At 39.7% G+C, this 23,852-nt stretch overlaps 1 protein-coding gene and 1 long non-coding RNA gene across 19 annotated transcripts in view; one reads left to right on the top strand and one right to left on the bottom strand.

Annotated features, from left to right (window-relative positions):
* Positions 1–23,852, bottom strand: part of LOC118148771 (uncharacterized) — an 88,684-nt gene that overhangs the window by 16,347 nt on the left and 48,485 nt on the right. The gene's annotated exons all lie outside the window — the stretch shown is intronic.
* Positions 1–23,852, top strand: part of THRB (thyroid hormone receptor beta) — a 388,999-nt gene that overhangs the window by 333,760 nt on the left and 31,387 nt on the right. For all 17 annotated transcript variants that reach the window (XM_035277784.3, XM_035277782.3, XM_035277783.3 and 14 more), the window contains one exon: positions 21,989–22,089. In XM_035277784.3, the coding sequence (XP_035133675.1) occupies positions 21,989–22,089 (101 nt within the window). The remainder of the gene's footprint in view (positions 1–21,988; positions 22,090–23,852) is intronic.

The raw sequence follows: 23,852 nt of genomic DNA, 5'->3' as shown, positions 1-23,852 counted from the left end.
GAGACAGAGGAGACATATGGGAAAAGGCTATATGACATGGAGGTTTCTGGTCTATCATGAATAGGTTATGACTGTGGAGTTAGGTGGAAGCAGAGGGCTTGTGCTATTGGGATAGTACTATGTCCAAAGACCCAAAAATGTCAGCTATCACTGCTCCTTTTTGGAGTCTGGCGTGACAATGATAAAGTTTGTTAAGTACTATGGTACTGGTAGTGCAGGCTCACCAAAACTCAATGTAGAGGCCAGGAAAATTGAGCTGTGCTGGCAACGTGGAGCACGCCATTTTTTTTTAGCCTAATTAGGCCTAAAACATTCTAGATCAAGGACAAAGCCAATACACCCGCCAGGACCAGGAGAAAACAGAAACTGAAGAAGACAGAAAGGAGTTTTGAGAATCCAGGGCTCACAGTAACAGCCGGTATTGCTGAAAACGTTGACACAGACCAGCTAGAATAACTTCAGCCTTTACTAAGACAGTGGTTCTCAAACTTTACCTAGTGTCAGAATCCCCTGGAGGGCTTGCTATTCCCACCCCCCAGAGTTTCTTATCCAGTTGGTCTGGGGCGGGCTGTAGAATTTGCATTTCTAAGAAGTTGCGGAATATGTTAATACTGCTGGTTCAGAAACCATCATTTGAGAATCACTGACCTAAGGATTTTGGAGTCTATTTTATAATCTTTGTGGAACCACAAAAGCCTGTTCCCTTTAACTTGCTCATCCTAGAAATTGACATAGTTCATGTAGTAAAAGGCTGCTGTAACTGAGTTTGTGGTATCTTTTGGACAAATGTGCTAAACCTTTGTGAAATAAAACATGCTACTCCAAAATTTAGACCCACAAAGAGGTGTCCAGGTTGAGAAGGCCACCAGGACTGCCTGATAAGAGTCCCTTTCCCTTTGGAAATCTCTCAATTCAATTATTGGAACTGCTTCCATCAGCCTGGGCCCTAAGAGTATCTTGTTTCTACCTCAATGTTCTAATCAGAGCAATTTTTTTCCATTGCACCAGATCAGAATCCATTCCCTTTATGAAAGTAAAATACTGTCACTTTTTCAAGCACATTTTTGTAAAAGTATATTCTGCTTGGTAATGGATTGTGAACAAAAGCCTCCCCTTGGTGCCCTTTTGTAGAGTTCTAACAGGCTAGAACTATAAAAAGCTTTTACTAAATACCAATGGAAAAAATTAGAAACAAATTCAGTGTACAATATGTTTTAAAAGAGGAGAACTTTGAGTTTCTATTCCTACCAAAACAGACTTAACTCAAGAGCCCAAGAGGCCCTGGTCTTGTTCTATGGCCACCTGGGGATTTGCATTTCCATGTGTCCAGCTTGCCTTTTCTGGCCAGTAGCTTTCGTCCTTGGTAAAGACCCAAAAAAGGACACTCCCCTTCTGCAGATTTCTTCTCTCTGTTCTTGGCGTGTAATCTGAGAAATACATGTTATGTATTCCTGCCTTAGCTCCAGTGTATATATCTGACAGAGCAGATGACTGGGTTTTTCAAAGTATGTTTCATGGAATCCTTGTAACAGATGTTACAAGATACACACAGGGTTCTTCAATCAGACATGTTTAGGAAATGCTGTTATACAAAGTCATTCAAAGTTGTATGTGTTTGAATCTCCAAGAGAGGAGCATGGAAGGTGTCATTTCCCAAACTCATCATTTGATCATACAATCTTATTGTGTTTTCTCTTTAGATCATCTCTTGGGACTGTATTATTGGGCCACTTCGGGAACATCATCTGAATATTAACCCAGTAGCCATCGTGTTCACTTAATAAGAATTACACCATTATAGTAGTTGTAGGGGAAGAGGAGTCATACTAATTAACACTCCTAGGACTGATGAAGTGAAAGTTTCTAAAATGGTTAGAGTTTTGCATGATCTAGTGACTCAAGGCTTTATATAATTTGGCAGAAATCCTGAGAAGGTAGTCAATCCCCAGGCTTGAGACAAGTCCCTTTACTCCCTTTCCTCCATAGCAGCTCTTTAACCCTACAACACTGGGCCCAGTTGGGAAAGTAAAGGCCCGACCTACAATAGGAGAAATGATACAGCAAAGCAAGAGTGAGTCATGGCCCTAGTAGCCTCCACCTACTGTGTGACAAGTCACTTCATCCCTTTGGGATTCAGTTTTCTCATGATCAGATAAAATGCATGTGGAATGTATAGCTCAGAAGTTCTTGCTATCATATCCTACGATCCTAAGAAAACCTAAAACAGGTCTGAGCCTTCATAAGTGTTCCATGTGTGTTAGGATCCGGAGAAAGGGCTGCTTTAAAGTTGAGTGGTCGGGAAGTTCCAGGAGCTTGCCCCTGCTCACATCTCTGGAGTTGAAGTAATTTGGAGTCCTTTTTAATAAGCAATGAGTCCAAAGACTCCAGACCTTGACAGTCCAAGAAAGCATGCTCAAAAAGTTTTGTGCACCTCTTTAGTTTTCCCCCAAAATATATTACACATGCTTTCAGCACTTCAGTAGTGAGATGGAGACCCATACTTCTTTACATTTTAAAGAGAACTTTCCTCAATTTTAGTAGCTCCGTCAAAGGGCAGGAAATGTCTTAATCATTTTTACAATCTTTTTTGGGGCAGAGATGATTGGCACTGTCATTCCATAACCTCAGTTGAGGTAGGTTTAATAAACAGCCCCATCTCTGTTCTCTTGTGATGAAAATGTAAAAGAACAAACTGGTTCAATTTTAGACAGGCAGATATCTCCCAGGAACTTTCAAGCCTAAGAACATCCACTTACTGCAATATGTAACGTTTTATCTTTTTTTTTTTTTAATGCGCACGGATTTTGGTGCACAGAGAGCCCTTCATCTTTTTTCTGAGACAGCAAATGTTGTTATGTATGTGATGAGACTCAAGGCTTTCAAGCCTCTCAGGGAATCAAGAGGTTCCTGACACACAAAGTGTCATTTAAGTTCCATCCAAATGAATGAGAAGGGCTCCGTCCTGTGAAGAGCTGAAGGGAGAAAGATATCAGACACAGGAAAGAATATGTGCAGCATCCTTGAATTGAGGCAGGCAAAAACTTGGAGTGCCCAAGGAAGAATGAATATGCTGTTCTGGTTTATGTCAAAGAAGAGGGAGGGTTGATGAGAAGTGAGGAAGGGCCATCTTTTGGTAGAGGTTTGGATTTTGTTCTAAATACAGTACAAAGCCACTGAAGGTTTTAAACAGGGAAGAGACATTATCTGATTTGCAGCCTGTAAAGCAGTATTCTTTGGTGGCTGTGTCAAGAAAATATTAAAGTGATCCAAAGCCAATGAGAAAGCCAGAAGGGAGACGATTAGGAGATGATAATGATTTGGACTGTGATGATGGCAGCGGAAAAAAGGAAGTAGGTGGATTAAACATATATTTTGGAGGAAGAACCAGTGGATTTGGGTAGTGAAGGGAAGAGAAGAGTTCGTTCCATGGTTATTTGCTTAAGCTCCCAGGTGGATGGTACTAAAGATGGGAAGACTGAGAGAGGAACATGTTTTGGAAAGAATTAAGTTGGAGGATGCCCATTGGTTGGGCAAATGGAGATGACAAGTTGATAGCTGAAGATCAAGCTATCTTCAGCTATCTTTAACCAAGATCCTGGTTTCAGAGAAGACATCTGGGATGGAGACATCCACCTGGATGTCACATATAATTACGATTTAAAGCTATGAGATAGGATGAGATCACCTAGAGCAGGGCCTGGCAAACTTTTTCTCCAAAATACCAGATGGTAAATATTTTCAGAAGGCTATAAGGTCTCTCTCACAACTATTCAATTCTGCCATGGTAGCACAAAAGCAGCCACAGACAATATGTAACAAATAAAGGCTGTATTCCAGTAAACTTTATTTACAAAGCAGGTGGTGGGTCATGTTTGGCCCACAGGCTGAAGATTGCTGACCCTGACCTAGAGTGTAGCCTGAGAAGAGAAAGTAACACAAGATAAAACCTGAGAGACATATCTATGTAGATAAATTATGATTAAATAATTATTATGTATATATGAAATTATGTCACTATGCCAGTCATCACTCTAAGTGTTACTTATATAAATGCACTTAATCTTCACAATAACCAATGAAGTGAGTACTGCTATCTGTTTTACAAATAAGAAAACTGGGACCTAAATAAGTTTATTTCTGTTTCTTGAGAAAAAAAAACAGAAGTCCAGAGGTTGACAGTCCAGAGCTAGTAGGGCTATTCTGTGTATTTCAGCAACCTAGAATTTTCCAGGTCATTCTTCCACAATTCCTAGAGTATACCTCTCATTCTCATGGACCAAAATGATGGCTGGGGCTCCAGTCATTGCAGGGAGCAGAAAGTCAATACAAAGGGGAGGTAAATGGAATGCACCAGTTGTCTTTTAATCTGTCTTTTAAGTTTCCTAGAAACTACCTTGCAAATACTTCTATTACATCTCATTGGCCAGCAGTTGGTCACACAGACATATATTGATAAACGAGAAACTGGGATGTATAGTTTTTTTTTTCTCAGGGGTCATGAACCCAACTAAAATTTAGAGGTTCAATTACTAAAACAGAAAGAACAATCATTAGAGGAGAAGTTAAAAGGCTCTGACCAGTTGCTTTAAGGCTTATCAATTACCTTTCTTTATGTACCTTTTTGCAAGTACAGTTCATTGATAGCACCCTTCCTAAGACATTTCTGCTCAGTCATTGCATACCTCAGGCCTCCACTGTTGATGTCCGACATACTCTTCAATTCCAGCTCACTGGCACCTCTTCTGTGAAGCCATTCCCAGCACCCTACGCAGATTTCTCCTGTGTCCCCATACCAAGTTTATTACATTTCTCGTATTTCGTTCTTTCCTGGTCTGCCTCCTTCTGTGCTGCCTCCTCTGCTTGACTGCTTAACTCAAAGGCAGGTGAAACCTGGCTGAAGTGTGGAGGGTAAATTTCTAAGAACTAAGGGAAATATGCAGTGAAACCGCAAATGAAGAAAAAGGAGTTAGTACCCAGGATTCCCTGGTCCTTGGTGAACGGACTGGAGTCATCCAACTAGTAGAACAGTGGTTCTCAAATGTTGCTGCTTATGCAAATAACCCTGGGAACTTCTTTTAAAAATCTTGATGCTAAAGTTTCATCACATAATAATTAAGGTGGACTTTCTAAGAGTGACAGTTAGGCATCAGTGTTTTTTAAAGTTTCTCGGGGCTGACTGTGGTGGGTGTGAGCTACCACCTGTAATCTCAGCACTTTGAGAGGCCGAGGCAGGAGGATTGCTTGATGCCAGGAGTTTGAGACCAGCCTGGCAAACATAGTGAGATGCTGCCTCTAAAAAAATAAAATTAGCTGGGCATGGTGATGTGCACCTGTAGTCCTAGCTACTTGGGAGGCTGAGGCAGGAGGATTGCTTCATCCCAGGAGTTCAAGTTTACAGCGAGCTATGATTGTGCCACTGGATTCCAGCCTGGGCTACAGAATGACACCCTGTCTCTTTAAAAAAAAAAAAAAAAGTTTATCAGGTGATTTCAATGTGCGACTGTGTTTGAGAACCAACACAATTGAAAATAGAGGAAAAGAGAGAGAAAGAGAAAAACAATTTTTCTCCTTCTGAGACCTTGAGGGTTTGTTGTTTACCTGTGAGGTTTTCCATGCATAGGTTGTTAGTCTTATCCTTTTAGGTTATTTCCTTCCAGGAATAGACAAAGATGTGTATGTGTCTGTGTCTCTCTCTGTGTGTGTGTGTGTGTGTGTGTGTGTGTGTGTGTGTGTGTGTGTGTGTAATAAATTATTATTGATTGAAACATGTCTAATGGGAATTATTAAAGTCCTTCTGGTTTATTTAAGGCAGTTGGATGCACTATAAGTGAAATAACTCTTAAGCTGCTCTTTAAATAATTAGAGCAGGCAATCAAGAAAATAAGACAACACCCTTACTGAAGCTTACCCCATTTGTGACACATAATATGTTTAGATTGCTCTATTGACTTTACAAAGAAGCATGCAAGACTGATCACAGGTGACAGATGTGATCGCTTCTATCAGGATGTGAGGGGCCATATTTCAAATTCAATGTGAGTGTTGAGCTCCATTTTCAACTAATAGTAATGGGAGTTTTGTGCGTTCATTACAAGTAAAGAGTATTCCCACGTGGTATGAGGAGTGTGTTTCAGAATGTTTTGTTCTGTTTTCTCCAAACAATAAATGTTAGTGAGGAAGTGAGTGTCTTAAATATGTTTTGAAACTTTTTTTAGTTTAAAGATTTCTGAGGGAACTCAGGATTCTTTTTAATTCAATAAAAATGCTGTTGATCTTTCAGATGTTTAGCAAAAAGTGAGAGAAATAGTTTTTCAGCAGCCGTTCTTTCCTTTTTCATTGCAGTATTTATATCCAGTTCCAGGGAGAATAACTCTCCAATTTTTCAAGCATATTTAGAGATTTCTGAAAATTATTTTTAAGTGTTCTTTTGGAATGAAAGTTGAGGCTCTGATTTTAGTTGATATTGTTACTGATGAAAAGCAAGAAATTGCTTGGATTTCTGCCTTTAATGAAAAAGAGGGAGCCAGGAAATGCGTTGCACAAAACTGCAAAATCAAATGGGTTCAACACACAGCTCTTACCCAGAAAAAGAGACTGTGGAACATGTACGTTTGCCAGAAAAGAAAACTGCTTTATTGAAAGGTTAATTTTTAGATTAGTCTTGAGAAATAAATGAGATCAGACAAAAAACATAAGGCCTGGATCCTTTTTCCTGGGGTTTTCAGAATATAGTTATTGCTTGCAAGGAAATGTTTTGACATTTCCAGTAGGGAGAAAATGTTAATTGTAATATTGTATATGTGTTCTTAATAACACTTGCGAATAAATCTTTTATTTGTTTTAAGAGTAATTGGAAAGCAAAAACACGATTAAAATGTTAGCTGTGTTCTTTATCCTTATGGTAGCTTTTCATGCTTTCTAGGATATTATGATTCATTTTCCAGGTTCAAATATATACTAACTGAAGAACATGCTTTTGCTTGTTTTATATCAGTTGCAGTTTTTAAAGGAGTCATTACTGTCCTCCACATAGGTCTGCTTAGGTCTCCTTTCTAATTTTGTCACATCTTTTGCTCATTCTATAATTCCTCACCTTTTTCCCTTAAGTCTATGGCTTCTTTACTACATTTATAAGAAGTCAGCACTTAAAGACAGCACAACGCTGGATCACTTGACTGCATATACAATACACATGCTATTAAGCTGCTTATTGGCGGGAATGGTGATTGTTTTTCTGAGCAGCCATCTCTGTGGCCACCAACTCCCTGCTTTCTACTTAACAGACATCCCATAGTTTGTTGAATGACTGTAATACCCTCTTTACTTCTGCCATGTGTCCCTGCCCCAGAATTCCATGTTGCAATTGATGACTAGAGCTACATGTCCAAAGCAAAGATCTCACTATTGAAAATTACAATATTACATTGTTGATGGTACTTTAGAGAGAAATACCAACAAGGTCACATGCTCATGGACCAGCAGGAAGCCCAATGTAAACATCACTACCTGAGGCCCAGCCCTGAAAACAGTCTGCCTAAGAAATGGAAGGAATCCCTAGTATAGAAGAAGAACAGCATCTTCCCTTCCTGAAGTCATGATCTACAATTATGCATATACGTAACATGCACACACTGGCCACCATCCACTTGGAGAAACTATCATTAGTAATCATCTTAGCAAGCATTTACAATCTAATTTGGTATTTGTTAACTTCTTAATTAAAAGATGTGATGATTCTTACAGAAAATGCTGTTCCCTTTTTGATCACTATCTTTAAGTACATGAATACCACGTAAATCACATTAAACCTTGAAAATAATCTCAAAAGCAGATTTGAATGGGAATAAAATGATAAGTGTTTACAGTTTTCCATGAACTACTGGTCAGAGTACTATTAAGCACCAACAGAAAAAGGAAACTACTATATAATAGGAGTATTCCTCGTTTAGGGGCATTGCCATATGCTCTCTCTCATGCCTGTGTAAAGAAAACATAAATTACAGAATTGAACAGTTAATGTAAGCTTTAGGTGTCATGTAGATTAGTGCTTGTGAGGTAGAAAATAATCGTGTGCAAGGAACAGAATAAAACTCACTTGCAGACATCAGCAGCATTTTCAACTGTGTGCTTCCTTGGCATGTTTTAAAACCCAGCAGGACCTATGTGTCATGGGAAGATGGTTGGGTCATGGTATTAAAAGCCAGTCAGTAACATTCGACAACAGATTCAACCACTAACATTTGCACAGCTAGATTAACGTTTTGGAGTCAGTCAGTCATCAGGCTCATTACTACTGGATTTTCTCTGGTTCATGCTAATAAACTAGATTATTGATTTTAGGATTTTCTTTGTATCCAAGGATATTCTCTAAGATGTCTTTATAATGTTTCATGCTTAAGCTGTCAACCAAAATGACATAACAATGAGTAATCATTTTCTAATCATGTTAAAAGGGGTTAAAAAACAGCATATAAAATGAATCTTAGCAGCTTCAGAGTAACATTCTCGCTGTCACTCCCCTATCTGGGTGGAGGTCATTCCTACCTGCCTGCCATCTTCCCCAGGAATTAACTAGCTGCATGCACAGCTTAAGACCTTTGATAGTCATAAATCTGCTTTCCAATATGTTTGGATGGCAGAAGAGCTCAAAAGACACCTCAGTCTAAATAGGATTTTAGCACATCAGGTGCTATTACAAAGTAAAGCAGGCTGGGTTGCTGTGTTGGTGGTGGTGTTTATTCATCTTCCCTTCGCGTTTCATGTGTATGTATGTATGCTTCTCTGCGTATATGTCCAGCTCTCAGGGTGTATGGGGCTAGCGAATGCATGCGTAGAGTGTGTGTATATGTAAAGTAGAAATTGAACCAGGGAAACAAAATGAACTACTGTATGCAAGAAATATATGAAGTGCACCCAGCTGCCGGCAGCAATTGCTACATGCAGTCCACTGATTATTACGCGTATTTCGAAGACAGTCCGGGTTACAGTGGTTGCGATGCTCAGGCTGTGCCCAGTAACAACATATATATGGAACAGGCCTGGGCAGTGAATCAGCCTTATACCTGTAGTTACCCTGGAAACATGTTTAAAAGCAAGGACTCTGACTTGGACATGGCCCTGAATCAATACAGCCAACCTGAATATTTCACTGAAGAAAAGCCTACTTTTTCTCAAGTGCAGTCGCCATCGTATTCTCAGAAAAAAGGTAGGGACCATTTTGCTTAAATGTGTTCAAAGTTTCACTGTTTATTTTCGTTTCATTTTAAGGTTACAGTTTATATCAGCTCCGTCAAATCTTTGAATTTGAACGCTAAATATTCGCAATTAAAAACAGCAGTAAGAGGGGTTGCTAGGTGATTGAAGGACTCTGTGAACATCAAGATTTCCAAGCACTTTTTTTCTTCATCTGTGAAAGCTGGAGTGAGTTGGCTCTCTAGGGCTATATTTTGCATGTGTGTGTATATATTGCCCAAAGTGACTATTGTTAGCTTCTTTGCAAGAGAAAATATGTAAAAGGTTTCCCGTTGGCAGGTAGGTGTTGCAGTGTTTGAAGTGGGATAATTCTCCCCAGTTCAGGTTCAATTAAAAACTCCTTTAACTTTTTCTTGGCACTTTATTTTGAAAGTTTATTTTAGTTAACTATTTAGTAAAATATTTTAGTGATTTCTTTAATAATACTATAATATTGATATGCTAGGATCCATAAATGTTTATTTTAATATATTTACTTAGCCATGTAAATGGTAAAGAATTATTTGTAACCATGTCAAACTGTAAGAATGTTTGTTCCAATGTGTTTGGGTGGCAGAAGAGCTCAAAACAACACTGATCAACTTTACCTTGCTATTGTGTCCCAGCCATATCAAGTGAACTCTTTTTATGAAAACAGGTGAAACACCCTTCAAAATAGCTAATATTAAAACCAGTACAATAATATCTTTTTATCTTAACAGGCACTGTGCCTTATAATGCTATTTAAATTTCTGTCAATAGAACATTTCTTGTGTTACTGGAAACTAAGATAAGAGAGACAAACAGGCAGAACTCAGGGAATTTAGTAGCAACTGACAAATAGGAATGCTTTTGAAAATAGTGTAAATTCTAGTTCACATATGCCAGAATCTCATGTTTTCTCCATATAATCTATAGGATATTGCATAGAGAACCAAATTTACATGTTTCTATAAATTATAGAAACATGATGCCCTTTGATCCTCAAAAGTAAATTTCTCTGTTAAATTAATCTTAAAACATAATGTGGTTTATTTAGTTGTGGTTTCTGTAAAATTTATCATTTGCTTTTCTTAATGTGACTCTATAATTGAAAGTAGCCTGTTATAAAAACAAATGAACAAAATTTTATAAAAACAAAAACTAGAATCTATTTATTTTTTACCATATATAGTGTTATTCTATAACTTCCAATTACAAAATATTAAGGGGACTGCAGCATAAAATATATTTAGAGCTGCTCATCTAATTTTTATTTACAAATAGAGAGTTTTGTATCCTTTTGAAGGCCATCAGAATCTCATTTATTACAAGGGACACAGAGGGTAAGTCCTCTAATGGAAACATTTGAGATAGATTAAACATGTGCTATTTCATTTAATGTTATAAGTAATTTAACTTTGAAATTAAGACATTAACATTGCTTCATTAAACATATTTGGATATGCCTTTTGTAGTGTTATAAGAAAATACTGGTATCTGTCAATCTATCTAGTCATGCTGCTATTCTCAAAAATTCCTGCAGAACTTTTCAGGCTCTTTTCTCTTTTGTCTTTTCACTGTGTTTTCTTCAATCAACACTGGGGAATATTTGCTTATAAAATGTTAAACCAGGGATTCTTTACTAATTAATTTGATGCACGAACTAGAGGAAAAGACACATTGTATGCATATATTGATGTAATTTCAAAGCCATATGTCATTGAAAGGCCACCGCCACCTGCCAAACTCACTAAATCAAAGCAGGCAAATATTCTTAAATGCACCATTATTTACTTTTACAAGTCTTCAAGTAAATCCCAGTAAAACTAAACCCAGCTGTTAACTGTCTCTTAGGACAAAAGGTTGTCCCCAACATGTTTATCCATATTGATCCCCTATTGATTTTTGTTGTGTTGAAGGACATCAGTAGTGTCTCATTAAGGCAAAATTAAGACTATAAACAGGTGTTCAGTGGGGCAGGCCTCATTTTCCAATTGGATTTTTATCTATTCACAATAGATAAAAATTCATAATTGCTTCATCATCTGTGTTCATTGCTGTCATTACAGCTTTATAAACTCTAATAATGCAGCTGTCTTAACTTTTTCTTTATTTTTTTAAGGATGGCTTATTTCCTAGCCTTTATTTTCTAGTATATAGAGAATCTTCTAAAAACATTACAATCTTGTTTTTTAAAAAAAAGTTATTACAGGTACAAACTGTTGAAATAAAGGAAGGCTACGCTGCCTGATGTTAAAAATTGTTATCTTAATTGGTAGACTTTAGAATGACTTTTAGTTTTCTTTGGATTGTTTTTCTACAAAGTTTTGTTTGCATTCATCGCCAAGAGAGAATAAGTTATCAAGTTTTTGAAGCATTAAGAACATGAACCAAGGAAGAGTCAGATTCAGTTCATTGAATCACATTTAAAATAAAGCTTCAAGAATTGAGGAGGGGAAAACCAATGTAATTTTCACATTGAGGAAGGCTGAAATGTGAAATGTAATATCTGTCTTATTTTTCATATGGATTATGAGAAACAAATTTTTTATTTTCAAAAGTTAGAGACAAATGAAAAGAACCCTCCCATTCACTCAGAAGATACAATATTTACTGTCATTCTAGTGACATAGCTGTGAAATGCTATACTAAGTCCTCACGAGGCCAGTGCTGACTGCACACTTCTGGCCCCCACAAATTCAGTAGAAGAAGGGAGTAAGTTTGGAATCAGATGGAAGAGAATTGGCAACCAGGGTGTTGTGCTTCTCCTCTGTGGCTGAGGCTTCATCAAAATAAAAAGTTGACTTTTTTTCCCTCCCTTTTCTGCTTTCTTTCAAAAAACAACCTTTGGAGGTGGAAGTGCTGGCTGTTTCCACCACAGATTCTAATTACATTCTGAAATTCCCAAACAGCTTGCATCTGCATCTGGCTGCTCTGAAGGTCGACCTCTCAGTTTGGTCCAGGCTGGTAGGGTCTGTTGAAACAGCATCTTCCCAGAAGTCTGCCCTGGGCAACTCTCCTGTACGGGATTCTTTGCTTGACCTTCTACATGCCATCTTACTTGATAGGAATTGCATGTTCAAAAGTTGCCAGAGTTGGTTATCATGTCCAAGAGAATAAGAATTTCCTGTTTTTAAGCCAGGATCAAGGAAATGGGGGTGAGAGGGTTGTCCTATTCAGTTTTGGTTCTGATTGTGTATGTTCTTGCTCTACAATCACATTTTTAGTTGTTCAGAAAGAAACATTAATAACTGAAGCAGAAACTCCACACAGAATTGTGCTTTCTGAATCTGCTTTCATTGCCCCTCTGACTTGGAGACAAAATTCTGTCTTTTTTTAAATTCGTTTCGTGTTCTATAGCTCTGTTGACTCCACATGAACAATTACATAGGCATTTGAAATGAAAATTAAGTGGCAAGTTGGGGAGTGTTTTTTTCTCAAGCTTTCCTTTCCTTCTTCCTCTCCCCCTCTCCCCTGCCTCTCTACTTTCCCTCCATCTCTTTCTTCCTCTGTCTTCTCTTTTTCTCTCTGTCTCTCCCATCCTTACTCTTCCCCTCTCCTTGAATTTTTAATTTAAACACAGATGTGAACAGTCCACCCAGTGAACTGTTGAGTATTAAATAATCTCTTTTAAATGTAATAGTTAAGTGGTTAATGCAATCATGGATTTTTCAACAACATGCATGTAATTTAAGGATGCTGTTGGAAAGTTAGGATTTTAAATTGGGTACTGCCACCCATATACTATTCAGAGAAAATAGCACTCCAGAAAACAGTAACAAAACATTAAAAAATACAGAATACATGTGCTGTACAAAAGGTTAGATGAAAGTGCCTCTTGGCGCCCAGAAATGAAATCAAAGTGAGGAACAATAATTGTTTCCAAACCAAGTCCAAGTGCAGACAAAAGAGTGAGCCGACTCTTTCCTTTTGTTTCCTGAGAATTAACTGTCTTGTCAAAGACATGTCCTTCAGAGATTTCACTGAATGCCCTAACCTCATCCAGAGCATGCATTGCCCTTATTCACAATGAAAGCTAACAGTAGGAGTCCAAAGCATTATGAGCAAATGGAGTCAGACGCCTGGCAGGCTCACAGAGGAAAGGGGGGGATACTGCTGACTTTCTGCATATGAAGTTCGCATCCACCACCTCGCATAGCTCCATGACTACTTTTTCATAGTCAAGCACGATAATTTTTTTCTCAGCTCCCAGCACTCAGGTGCATTCAGCCTGAAGTCAAGCTGCTTCCCGCTCGGCCACCCACTCTGGTCGAGCTCATATGACCCCATCTTCTTATGGGTCCCTGGCTTCACTAGTGCCCACTTGGTTATCTGTAGTCTTCCTGTTTCCAGAACTTTGGGAATGCTGAGCTTCCGTGCGCTGTCCTTGGTACTTCCCTATCATCAGCTCCCTGGTTACCAGCTGTTTTAGAGGATTTCCTCAGTTCTCTTGGAGACTCCTAGAATGTGCTTTTGAGCAGTCACCCCACACACCACTTTTCCCTATCTGTAGCTACATCCCACCATGTTGTCCTGTCTTTCTCCCCCCTAGGTTCACCCTCTCTTGCTTTCTGAAGCCTTCTGGGGTCAGTTCTTCCCCATACTCTATACCACCACAGGGCTCCTTCTCAAAGTTTTGGGCCCCTATTACCACAAATTCCACCAACTCCTCCCTGCCCTCAGGAGTTCAGTTTTGATTCTGGCTTTGGGCTTTTACTCACACCCTCTGTTCCAGAAATCTTGGCCAGTCTCCCCCTGGGTTCCTCTCTCTGTCACCCCAGTCTCCATCCCTGTACTGAGATTCTTTCTTTCAGCTGTTGCCCACTGCCAGCCACACCCTGGTGGTAGATCTTGCCACTGTCAGCCTGCATCACTTTATGTCACCAATTCAGCCCAAAGCCCACCAGCCTTTTCTGTTGACCAGCAACACATTCTCTCTATCACCCCTGCTCTCAACCAGCCCAGCCTTCAAAGGCAGATATCCTTTGTTTTATACAATAGCTCTGAATCCTTTATGTAAATCACCTTTGAAAATTAATATATTATATATAAAGTATCTTAGACTAGGGTTTCTTAACCTTGGCACTGTTGACATTGGGGCCACATAATTCTTTGTTATGGTGGTTGTCCCTGTGTATTGTATGATGTTTAGCAGCATACCTGGCCCCTCTAGCAAACACACACACACACGTGCACACACACACACACACACACACACACACACAGAGAGAGAGAGAGAGAGAGAGAGAGAGAGAGAGAGAGAGAGAGAGAGAGAGAGAGAGAGAGCAGTTGCAGCATCCAAAAATGTATCCAGACTTTGCCAAATGTGCCCTGGGAGGCAAAATCACCTCCACTTGAGGACCACTGCACTAATAGTGAAGAACGGTTTACTACTTAGAGAATATCTGAAGTAAAGGGTCTTTCACAAAGAGTCTCTTTATAATGTTAAAATCCCTCCTCCACTGCCAGATGTCATATTTAAATGTCCATATATTGACTTCTGTCAAAGTGGAGTACACTTAAGCCTACATAACCATATGTACATGCAACATAACACTTATATATATGTAATAGCTCATTTCCATTGTTGGGATTTGGGTTCTCCTCATCATGTTTGCTTGTTTATGTCGAATCTATTTTGATCATAAGCACCATGAAACCAGCAACCTCTTTTATTTTGCACTCCCTGAAGCACACGTCCACATGACTGCAGCATAGGCCTGCAGGGAGAGCAGTACAGCTCATAAGGACACTGATGGTGTTCTGATGACAGATGCAACAGCTCCTTCCTCTTTGTGTAATATAAGGCTGAAGGGCTGATAGCCCACATTTTTAGAGCTGTAACCTTGAATCCCATTCTGAATGGATTTTCAGGTAAAGAAACGACACTTGATTTTCTCAAGGGTACAGGACATGACATAACTGTGGCTGCTTCTGCATGAGCCCAAAGCTATAAATTGCTTCTCACAGCAAAACCAGAGGCAACTATCACCCATCTCTGGTGACTCTTTCTGCTACCTCCCCGATGACTTTGCCTTCCTACTTTCTAATTCATGCCCTTTTTAAAAACAGGAAATAATCTCATCAGTACCAGGGTTCTACAACTTCAATGCCTCCAAGTATCGAGAGAGGGGGGGGCGGGGAGGGGGAGAGAGGGAAGGGGGTAGAAAGAGGGATAGAGAGGGGGCAAGAGGGGGGGAGAGGGGGCAAGAGGGGGGGAGAGAGAGGGAGAGAGAGGGGAGAGGGGAGGAGGGAAAGAGAGGAGGTGAGAGAGAGGGAGAGAGGGGGTGAGAGAGAGGAAGAGAGGGGAGAGGGGGAAGAGAGGTGGGGAGAGAGGGGGTGAGAGAGGAAGAGAGGAGAGAGGGGGAAGAGGGGGAGAGATGGGGAGAGGGGGGAGAGAAGAGGTGAGAGGGGGTGAGAGAATGGGAGAGAGAGGGGGCAAGGGGGAGAGAGGGGGTGAGAGGGGGAGAGAGAGAGGGAGAGAGAGGCGGGGAGAAGAGAGGTGGAGAGAGGGAGAGAAAGAGGGGGCAGAGCCGATTTTTTAAACCAAGAGCTAATTTTTAAAAGCAGTCTTACAATGGCTGCTTAATTAAAATTTTTCAACTAAGACACATAATGCTTACACAGTGTATGATAAGAATATTTCTCACTTCCATGAGGAACTATGTTCTAGGTTCAGGCACGGTGGCTCACACCTGAAATCCCAGCACTTTGGGAGGCTGAGGAGGGCAGATTACTTGAGGTCAGGATTTCGAGACCAGCCTGGCCAACATGGCAAAATCTCATCTCTACTAAAAATAACAAAAATTAGCGGGCATGGTAGCGGGCACCTGTAATCCCAGCGACTTAGGAGGCTGAGGCAGGAGAATCACTGAACCCAGGAGATGGAGGTTGCAATGAGCCAAGATTGCACCATTGCACTGCAGCCTGGGCAATAAGAGCGAAACTCCATCTCAAAAAAAAAGAGAAATATGTTATCATTTTCCTCAAACTACTTTTGTCTTTCCACCTTGATAAAGACAAAGAATTCCATGAAATATTTCTTTATTTATGAAGAGGCATAATACAAGAACAAAAATAAATAGCAACTGATGCTTAGCCTCAGAGTGAGGGCACAATCGGGAGAGGTTCTGACTATGGAGAGCTAAAGAGGATGCCTGCTTCTTGGGAGGTAGGGCTACCTTTCCAGTTCAGTTGATTGTTACACCGTGAGAATTTGGGTTTAGTATTTCCAGTTCCTTCCATTTTTCACATGAAGAAAGAATTCTGTATATTTTACGAAATCTCCTGGTTTTAAAAATTGGCTAAGGTTTTTTAAAACACTCTGAGAGGCAAATGTTGTAGACTGCCAGAATGTGCACCCTTTCAATTAACATCCTGACTCAAACTCATTATACCAACCTATTTCCTTTCTTAGTGATTTGCATCTTCATGTGTTTTCCCTGTAATTGTAGATTGAAAGGTTATGTCAGCTATTAAGGATTTGCGTGTATAGGGACAATGAAAGGAACATTTTACCAGGTACTTCTCATAGATTATACTATATTATGCCCAAACTTGGCCCTAAAAATTAAAAAATACTCTGGGCACTGTGGCTCATGCCTGTAGTCCCAAAACTCTGGGAGGGCGAGACAGGAGGATGGTTTGAACCCAGGAATTCGAGACCAGTCTGGGCAACATAGCAAGGCCCCATCTCTACAAAACTTAAAAATTAGCCAGGTGTGGTGGCCGTGCACCTGTAGTCCAGCTACTCAGGAAGCTGAGGGGGGAGGACTGCTTAAGCCCAGGAGTTCAAGGCTGCAGTGAGCCATGGTCATGCCACTGCACTCCAGCCCAGGTGACAGAGTGAGACCCTGTCTCAAAAAAAAAAGTGGAAAAAATTTTAATTTAAAAATATGTTTTAGTTTCCAGAATTCTTAATCAGAAGAAATGATCCAAAACTCTTGTCATCCCTCTTTCTGCACTAAAGCCTCCAATGAGAATTCAGGGTCTCTTGGCATCATGTCTTCATCCCCTTTTCTAGATTGACACCTCTACTTGGTCCTCCTTCTGCTCACCCCTCCTCTGCCCATCAGTGCTTCAGCATTCAAAGCCTGGCAAGCCATTGTCTGCTGTCCTCCAGCACCAGGGCCCAGCCAGCCAGAGGGCAAAGTGTAAAGAAAGCGACTCCAAGATCCCAAGCAAGGGTAGGGAGGATGGGAAAACAGTGGCTGCTCTGAGGAAAGATTTTGTGAAATGGGAGGCCCTTGGGCAACTCTGCTGAGGATTTGCAGACAGCAGTGAGAGGCGGCCTCAAAGTTAATGCTGTTTCAAGTTTGTACCAAGTGTCTCCCACATGGTATACCCATACATGCTGTTAAATAAACAAATGGATGAATGGATAATTTAATTTAATGTAGTGTCTATCACAGGGTTAAAGATTAACATGGTGTAGAGCTTGGTACCTAATGCCAATAATTAAATATAAAAAGAATCAGGATTAGTATATTGGAGAAAGGCTAAAGGATAAGCTTTTCAAAGTTTTTAAGTATGTAAAGAAATGATATAGGGAAGATGCCGGTAGGGAAAAAAGCTTAAATCAGAAGTGTCTGAGCTGCAGGATGAACTGAGGAGGCTCAGTAAAAAATGAGAAAAATGACTAAGCATGCTAGTGACTTTGCTCCCTGAAGGGTGATAAAATACAATCTCATCCTCCATCCTGTCCCAAGCCACTTAGGGTCCTTGATGGCTCTGAGTTGATAATTCCACAAAGATGAATCAGTAACATGGAACTTCTTCACTTCTCTGAGCTACCCAAAGTATTTCCCCCTACCACGAAATCACAGCCCCTCCCTTAAGATGCCAGGACTGGTTCTGCTAGGCAAGTGGTCTTATACAGATGGTAAGATTCACCAGTCTGGGAAAGATCTCTGAACTCAGCTCTTCTCACTTGCTGCTACATGGACTCTCCTTGGCAGCACCTTTTGTTTTAGATCTAGCCTCAAGATTAATCTGCTTCATATTCTATTCCCTAAGGGCCATGTATCTGCCAAGGTGACAAGAGAAACCAGTGTTTCTCCTCCTAGGACCTGAGATGCTGTTATAATTCATTCAAAAGAATTAAAGTAACCAGTCTTCTGATTTGCCCATAGGGAAGAAGGCACTGACTCTCTTTTCAACCAAGGAGCCAAGCTTACTACCTGTTGCATGATTTGCAGTGCAAACGTACAAAAATTTCCCCTTCTACACACCAAGTCCCTCAGAGAACATTTTTTAAATAGCATTAACTGCAAGATATGCAAGATAATACTTCGCAATTAACCAGACATTGCCAAATGTCAACTGAAAAAATCTCAAGTCCTTTGTTGAACAAACAGATGGAGTTTGCTTTTATAAAAATATGCTTCATAAAGTGGCAGCATAATGTATTAATCTGAAAAACAATACATCTGAGCAGACGAGAGCCGGGGGAAATATATCATTTTTGAACTACCATCTATTGTCATGGGACTTCATTTTTTCTGGAGGGTTATGACCAGGCTTCTTTAGCAGTCACCTGGACAACTAGCAGATGCGGCTTCTCAGATGAACAGCTGTAGCTTCAGGATTGTGTCTGTAACATTTGCTTCTAGGCAGAACCCAACACTGACATTATCACACCCATTAGTGTCCACTCTTGGCAACAAAACTAATGATACATGTGCATTTTCTTAGTTTGGTATATTGGCCATTGTGTAACTCATTTGGTGAGTATGACAAAGCAAAATGATGGAGACACTTAAGTACAACAGCAAGAAATGGTTAAGTTCTCTAGGAGAATTGGTTAGTATATAATGTTGTCAATCATGTTCAGCAACCTTGAGAGAATCGTCACCTACCTAGCACTATGTGTGGGATGCTATTCCCTGATGGAAGTTATTTAATGAAGAATAATGGACTTAGGCATAATGATTGATGTATCATTGCCTGTGGGGACTGTTTTGAATAAATAAGATGGTTCAGAGTTAATATTTTAAAGAAAAGAAAGAAACATATGATAAGAATACTTCATATCTTGAAATGAAACTAGTATGATCATGTAAGCAACTGCCACCAACTTAAGTAGATGTTTCTGTGAAAGGTTCGATTATGTAACTGAAGACATTCAACCCCCTCCACCCATGAAGAAGATAATCTAAGAGAAATAAGAGCGTAAAGCACACCGCCTCTCAGCCTAGCAGTCAGTAAATGAAAGGAGTCCATTCCAGGCACTGATTGAATTATTGTTGGATTCCACAAGAACCTTAAAGACCATCCACATAAATTGTTGAACTACAGGTAGGAAGAAATCTTCAGTGTCCGTCTGCCAATGCCAAAAGCTAAAGCCAGGAAGGCTGGTGAGATAGGGTAGGGGACTAAGAGGAGAGGGGGAACTACCTGTGTCTTCCCAACTCTGGTTAATGTTCTCGGACAACTCGTTGTGACCCCTCCCAAGTCATGTGCCACAAGTACAACAGCGTTCAACTCTATTACAATTAGTTCTCATACCTGAGATTAGACAGAAATGACTTATACCTCTTTTTCCCTTATCTCTGCATTCTGTACTTGATACCAAGAACTTGGAAGTCTTTATTTTGTTGGATTAATTGTATATAACCTTGAGGTATAAGAGGTCAAGATGTAGTTTTCCTAACAGTGAAAAAGTTACTTTGTGTTTCATAAGCAGGTCTTTATATGCACACAAAAGCACATGAGCACACGTCCTTACCAACACTTGTTACTATCTGTCATTTTTGTTAAAACCATACTAGTGTGTGTAAAGTGGTATCTCATTGTGGCTTGGATTTACATTTCCCTGCAACGATGTAGAGCATCTTTTCATATTCTTCCCTTCATTTTCACCTCTCTTTTTCTCATTGAGGAATGATCGAGGCTATAGAAACACAACTCCGCTTATGAGTTTCCAAAAGAAGAAACCATGTCTTACTCATTTTTATATTCTCAGTACCTAGCACAATACTAAGCACATGTAGATGCTAAATAAATGTTTTCTGAGTTCATAGATATACGATTGAATGAACACACAAAGCATTCTGTTTCCCTTTTTTCCCTGCCCAGATTCTTCCCAAAATTCCCTTTTTAAAAATTACTGAGGAGAGTTTGAAACCCTTGCAGTGAACTCAACAGATGAATCATGGTTTGCATGATGCAAAAGTAAACTAAGAAAAGCTGTGATCTTTAAAAATATACTCCCATACATTCCTAGACCTCACTTTCAAGTCATGTATCTGCCTCCCAAGAAGGAAAATTTTTCCAAATTAAAGTATGAGCAAAATAATTTCTAAGAAATTATGAAATGGATTCATTTTATTCTGTTTCCATAATGGCTTTTTTTTCTGAAAAGCAATACTTCAGTGACCTAGTTTAATACAAGGTCTAGAAATGTCATGGTAAAATACACAGTAAGGCATCAGTCATTTCAACCTAGCTAACCTTTATTGAAACCAAAAAGAGTTTACTGAGTCAAAAAACTATGTAGGGACTATAATCAGGAGAAAGGATTGTTTCTCAGCCTCTTCCTTCTTCACATCCCAACCAACCCTGCCTCCTTTTGATTGTTTGGTCTTATGTGAAGCTGTGTGCTTCTATGGTAAACCGTTGATACAGGGGAGACTGAACCTGCCCTCCTGAATCAGCATCTGTGTCTGGGAATTCTCTCCACAGGAAGAGGAAGGAGCAAAGACAGGAGAGAAACAGGAAGCTTCTGCTTTTGTGCTTTTTAGCATCCTGGGTCAAGGAAATTAAACTAAAAGAGAGTTATCATGGCTGGAGTTTCCTTTTTTCTTAATAAACAAAACCTCTGTCATTCCACACTACCAAGTGTTGTTGGATTGTATATCATAATATCACAAATTTACCTAATTTTTTTAGGTGGCAAAATTCATTCTACTTAAAGTTAACTCTATTTTTAGAAAAAGACCAGCGTATTGTACTGGAGGGCTAGAAGTTAAGAGACCTGGGTTTTAGTCCTGCTGGTAATTTCCAGTGTGTCCCTGAGGAAGGCCAAACCTCTGCAGGCCTGTTTCTTCACCTTACAAGTACTTCGTCATCTCATCTCCCAGGACCTCTCCAGCTATAAAGTTTTCTGAATGTATTACATGGTACTATGATTCCAAAGTGGATCGGATCTTTTGAAAACAGGCTTTGAAATCAGCCTTGTTAAAGAGATGTGTTATCTAGAACTCAGAGTGCTCAAATTCTGGCCTCTCTGCTTCAGTCATTGGCTCTGTAGCCTTCCTGCCATTCCCACCTGCAGCAAGTGATCACAGCTATTTCTCTTTCTTGAGGTGGAGTTTTACTCTTGTCACCCAGGCTGGAGTACAATGACACAATCTCAGCTCACTGAAACCTCTGTCTCCCAGGTTCAAGTGATTCTCTTGCCTCAGCCTCCTGAGTAGCTGGGACTACAGGTCCCCACCGCCATACCCAGCTAATTCTTTGTATTTTTAGTAGAGACAGGGTTTCACCATGTTGGCCGGGCTGGTCTCAAACTCTTGGCCTCAGGTAATCCCCCTGCCTCGGCTTCCCAAAGTACTGGGATTACAGGTGTGAGCTATTTCTAAGGCAATCTGAAATCCTGGGCCTACGTTAACTCTACAAGTGTAAGATTCTTACTGTTTGGTTTCATTAAGTCTTTTCTTGTCATTACAGCTTCCTGGCAAACCAGTTTTGACTCTGGCCTTGCAACCTTAGCTATCGTGTCTCTGTGACGTTAACATATTATTTTTTAATAGTCCTCCTTTTATTTCCTTCACAGGGTACATCCCCAGCTACTTAGACAAGGATGAGCTCTGTGTAGTGTGTGGTGACAAAGCCACTGGGTATCACTACCGCTGCATCACGTGTGAAGGCTGCAAGGTAATTGCCCTGGGTCCACAAGCATGGAGCTTAGCCAGGCTCCAGTCCCCTCCCAGTGCTCTTCCAGAGTACAATGTTAAGTTTAAGTTCAAATTAAAACCAAATTCTAACATCCATGGCCTGCCATCATCCAGGTGTCTGGTTGTGTTCTTCATTTTTGACATGTTCAAGAACTGAATGTTTTTTCCAAATCATAAATAACTAAATGAGAGTGATATCTGGTTTCGTTACTTCTGCAAGTGTTTTTAAAACAGGAAGGAATCAATAAAATAAAAAGAAATTAATAAAACTCTTCCTTTGGGTTTAAAAAGCATAGGTCCTATTTAACATGTCATCTTGAGAAATGACTGTTTCTCCTCTTGTTTTATCTGCAATGTTGGAGGAGACTGAGTTTGCTCCACCACAGGCTTTTTTCCACTGTTAGTCTACATGAATATGCTCATTTTCAAGGGTTCCAGTAGGGAATCTCTCTGAGGCTACTTACATTCAGTTATGTTCTGAAATTATCCAAATTGGCTTTTTGCACAGCCTGCAGTCAATAAGTAGATTCTGGTCATCCAACAGCTAATTTTATGCTCTAAGTCCTATCTGCAGGAAATACCTGACAAAAAATATACCAGTGATCAACAGTCCAGTCACTTCCTGAAACCGAGCGTAAATTGGCCTGCAAACAAGACTTCATCAACAAAATTGAGATAAGGTTTCTGGAAAATATCTTTTGGTCCAACAGCCTTGCCTTGAAAATGAAGTCTACCATAAAGAGAAAAGTTTGACCCAGTGCTTCATTTACTGTTTGTTCAGCTAATGTTTCATAAATAAGGAAGTAACTTAAAATCAGAGAAGGACCTTTAAAATTGTTTACTTGTTAAATACCTGGTCTTTTTTACCTTTCATATTTAAAACTAAATTGTCACAAGATGTAAACCCTAAAGCAAAAATTGTATTAAACCTATAAAACATTCCACCTTCCCTCCTCTCTCATCCACCTTCACTCTCCTCCTCTTCCCCTTCTCCAACTGCCCCTCTTTGATCCTGCCCTTGCCCCATAAGGCCCAAAATCAATGTTAGCTCAGTTTCAAATTAAAGTGTTTTCCTTTTCCCTAATGAAAGATTTTCCATGCAAATTCCCTGTGTTTTATACGTGAAATTAGGAAACATTTAGGAGAGGCCTGCTACAAATGTTGAGATAATAATTCTGTTGGAAAGGGGTAATTTCTAAGGTTGCAAGACTGTTTTCTGGAATGTGGTACAACATGTTCTCATTTATCCAGACCCCTTTGATCTGAAATTTGTAGTTCCTTAACAAAGCCTGGGCTAAAGGTTGCCATTACATCTAAGAAAATAATGTCTTAGGGAATTTAATGAATTTAATTACAAGTCCTGCTGTTTATTAAAGACTTCTCATCTCTTGAAATTTCACTTATATTGGCTAGATTTGAAAGTAATAAAATTATATAACTTTAGGTACCTACTCTTATTCCAAAAGTTTGATAATTCAAACTGGCCTTTTCTCTAAATTATCCCGAATTTATAAGGCTCTTCCTACCTTAGTTGCAGCACTGAGGTCCTTCTAAACCACTGCATAATGGGGAATTTTGAATTCTGAGAAAAAGATTCTAATGAAAATTCCATTTAATACTTAATTCCCCAAAATGTCTCTAAAGAGTAAATGTGCCTTACAGAGGACAATCCATTATTAGTGATACAATTAACCCACATCCCTGCCTCACATATGCCTTCAGAATGATCAAGAAATTAACTAG

This window comes from Callithrix jacchus, chromosome 17 (assembly GCF_049354715.1).
Source record: "Callithrix jacchus isolate 240 chromosome 17, calJac240_pri, whole genome shotgun sequence".
Classification (NCBI taxonomy): Eukaryota; Metazoa; Chordata; class Mammalia; order Primates; family Cebidae; genus Callithrix; species Callithrix jacchus.
Note: the sequence above shows the minus strand (reverse complement) of the source record. Positions and strands in the feature narration are given on the sequence as shown.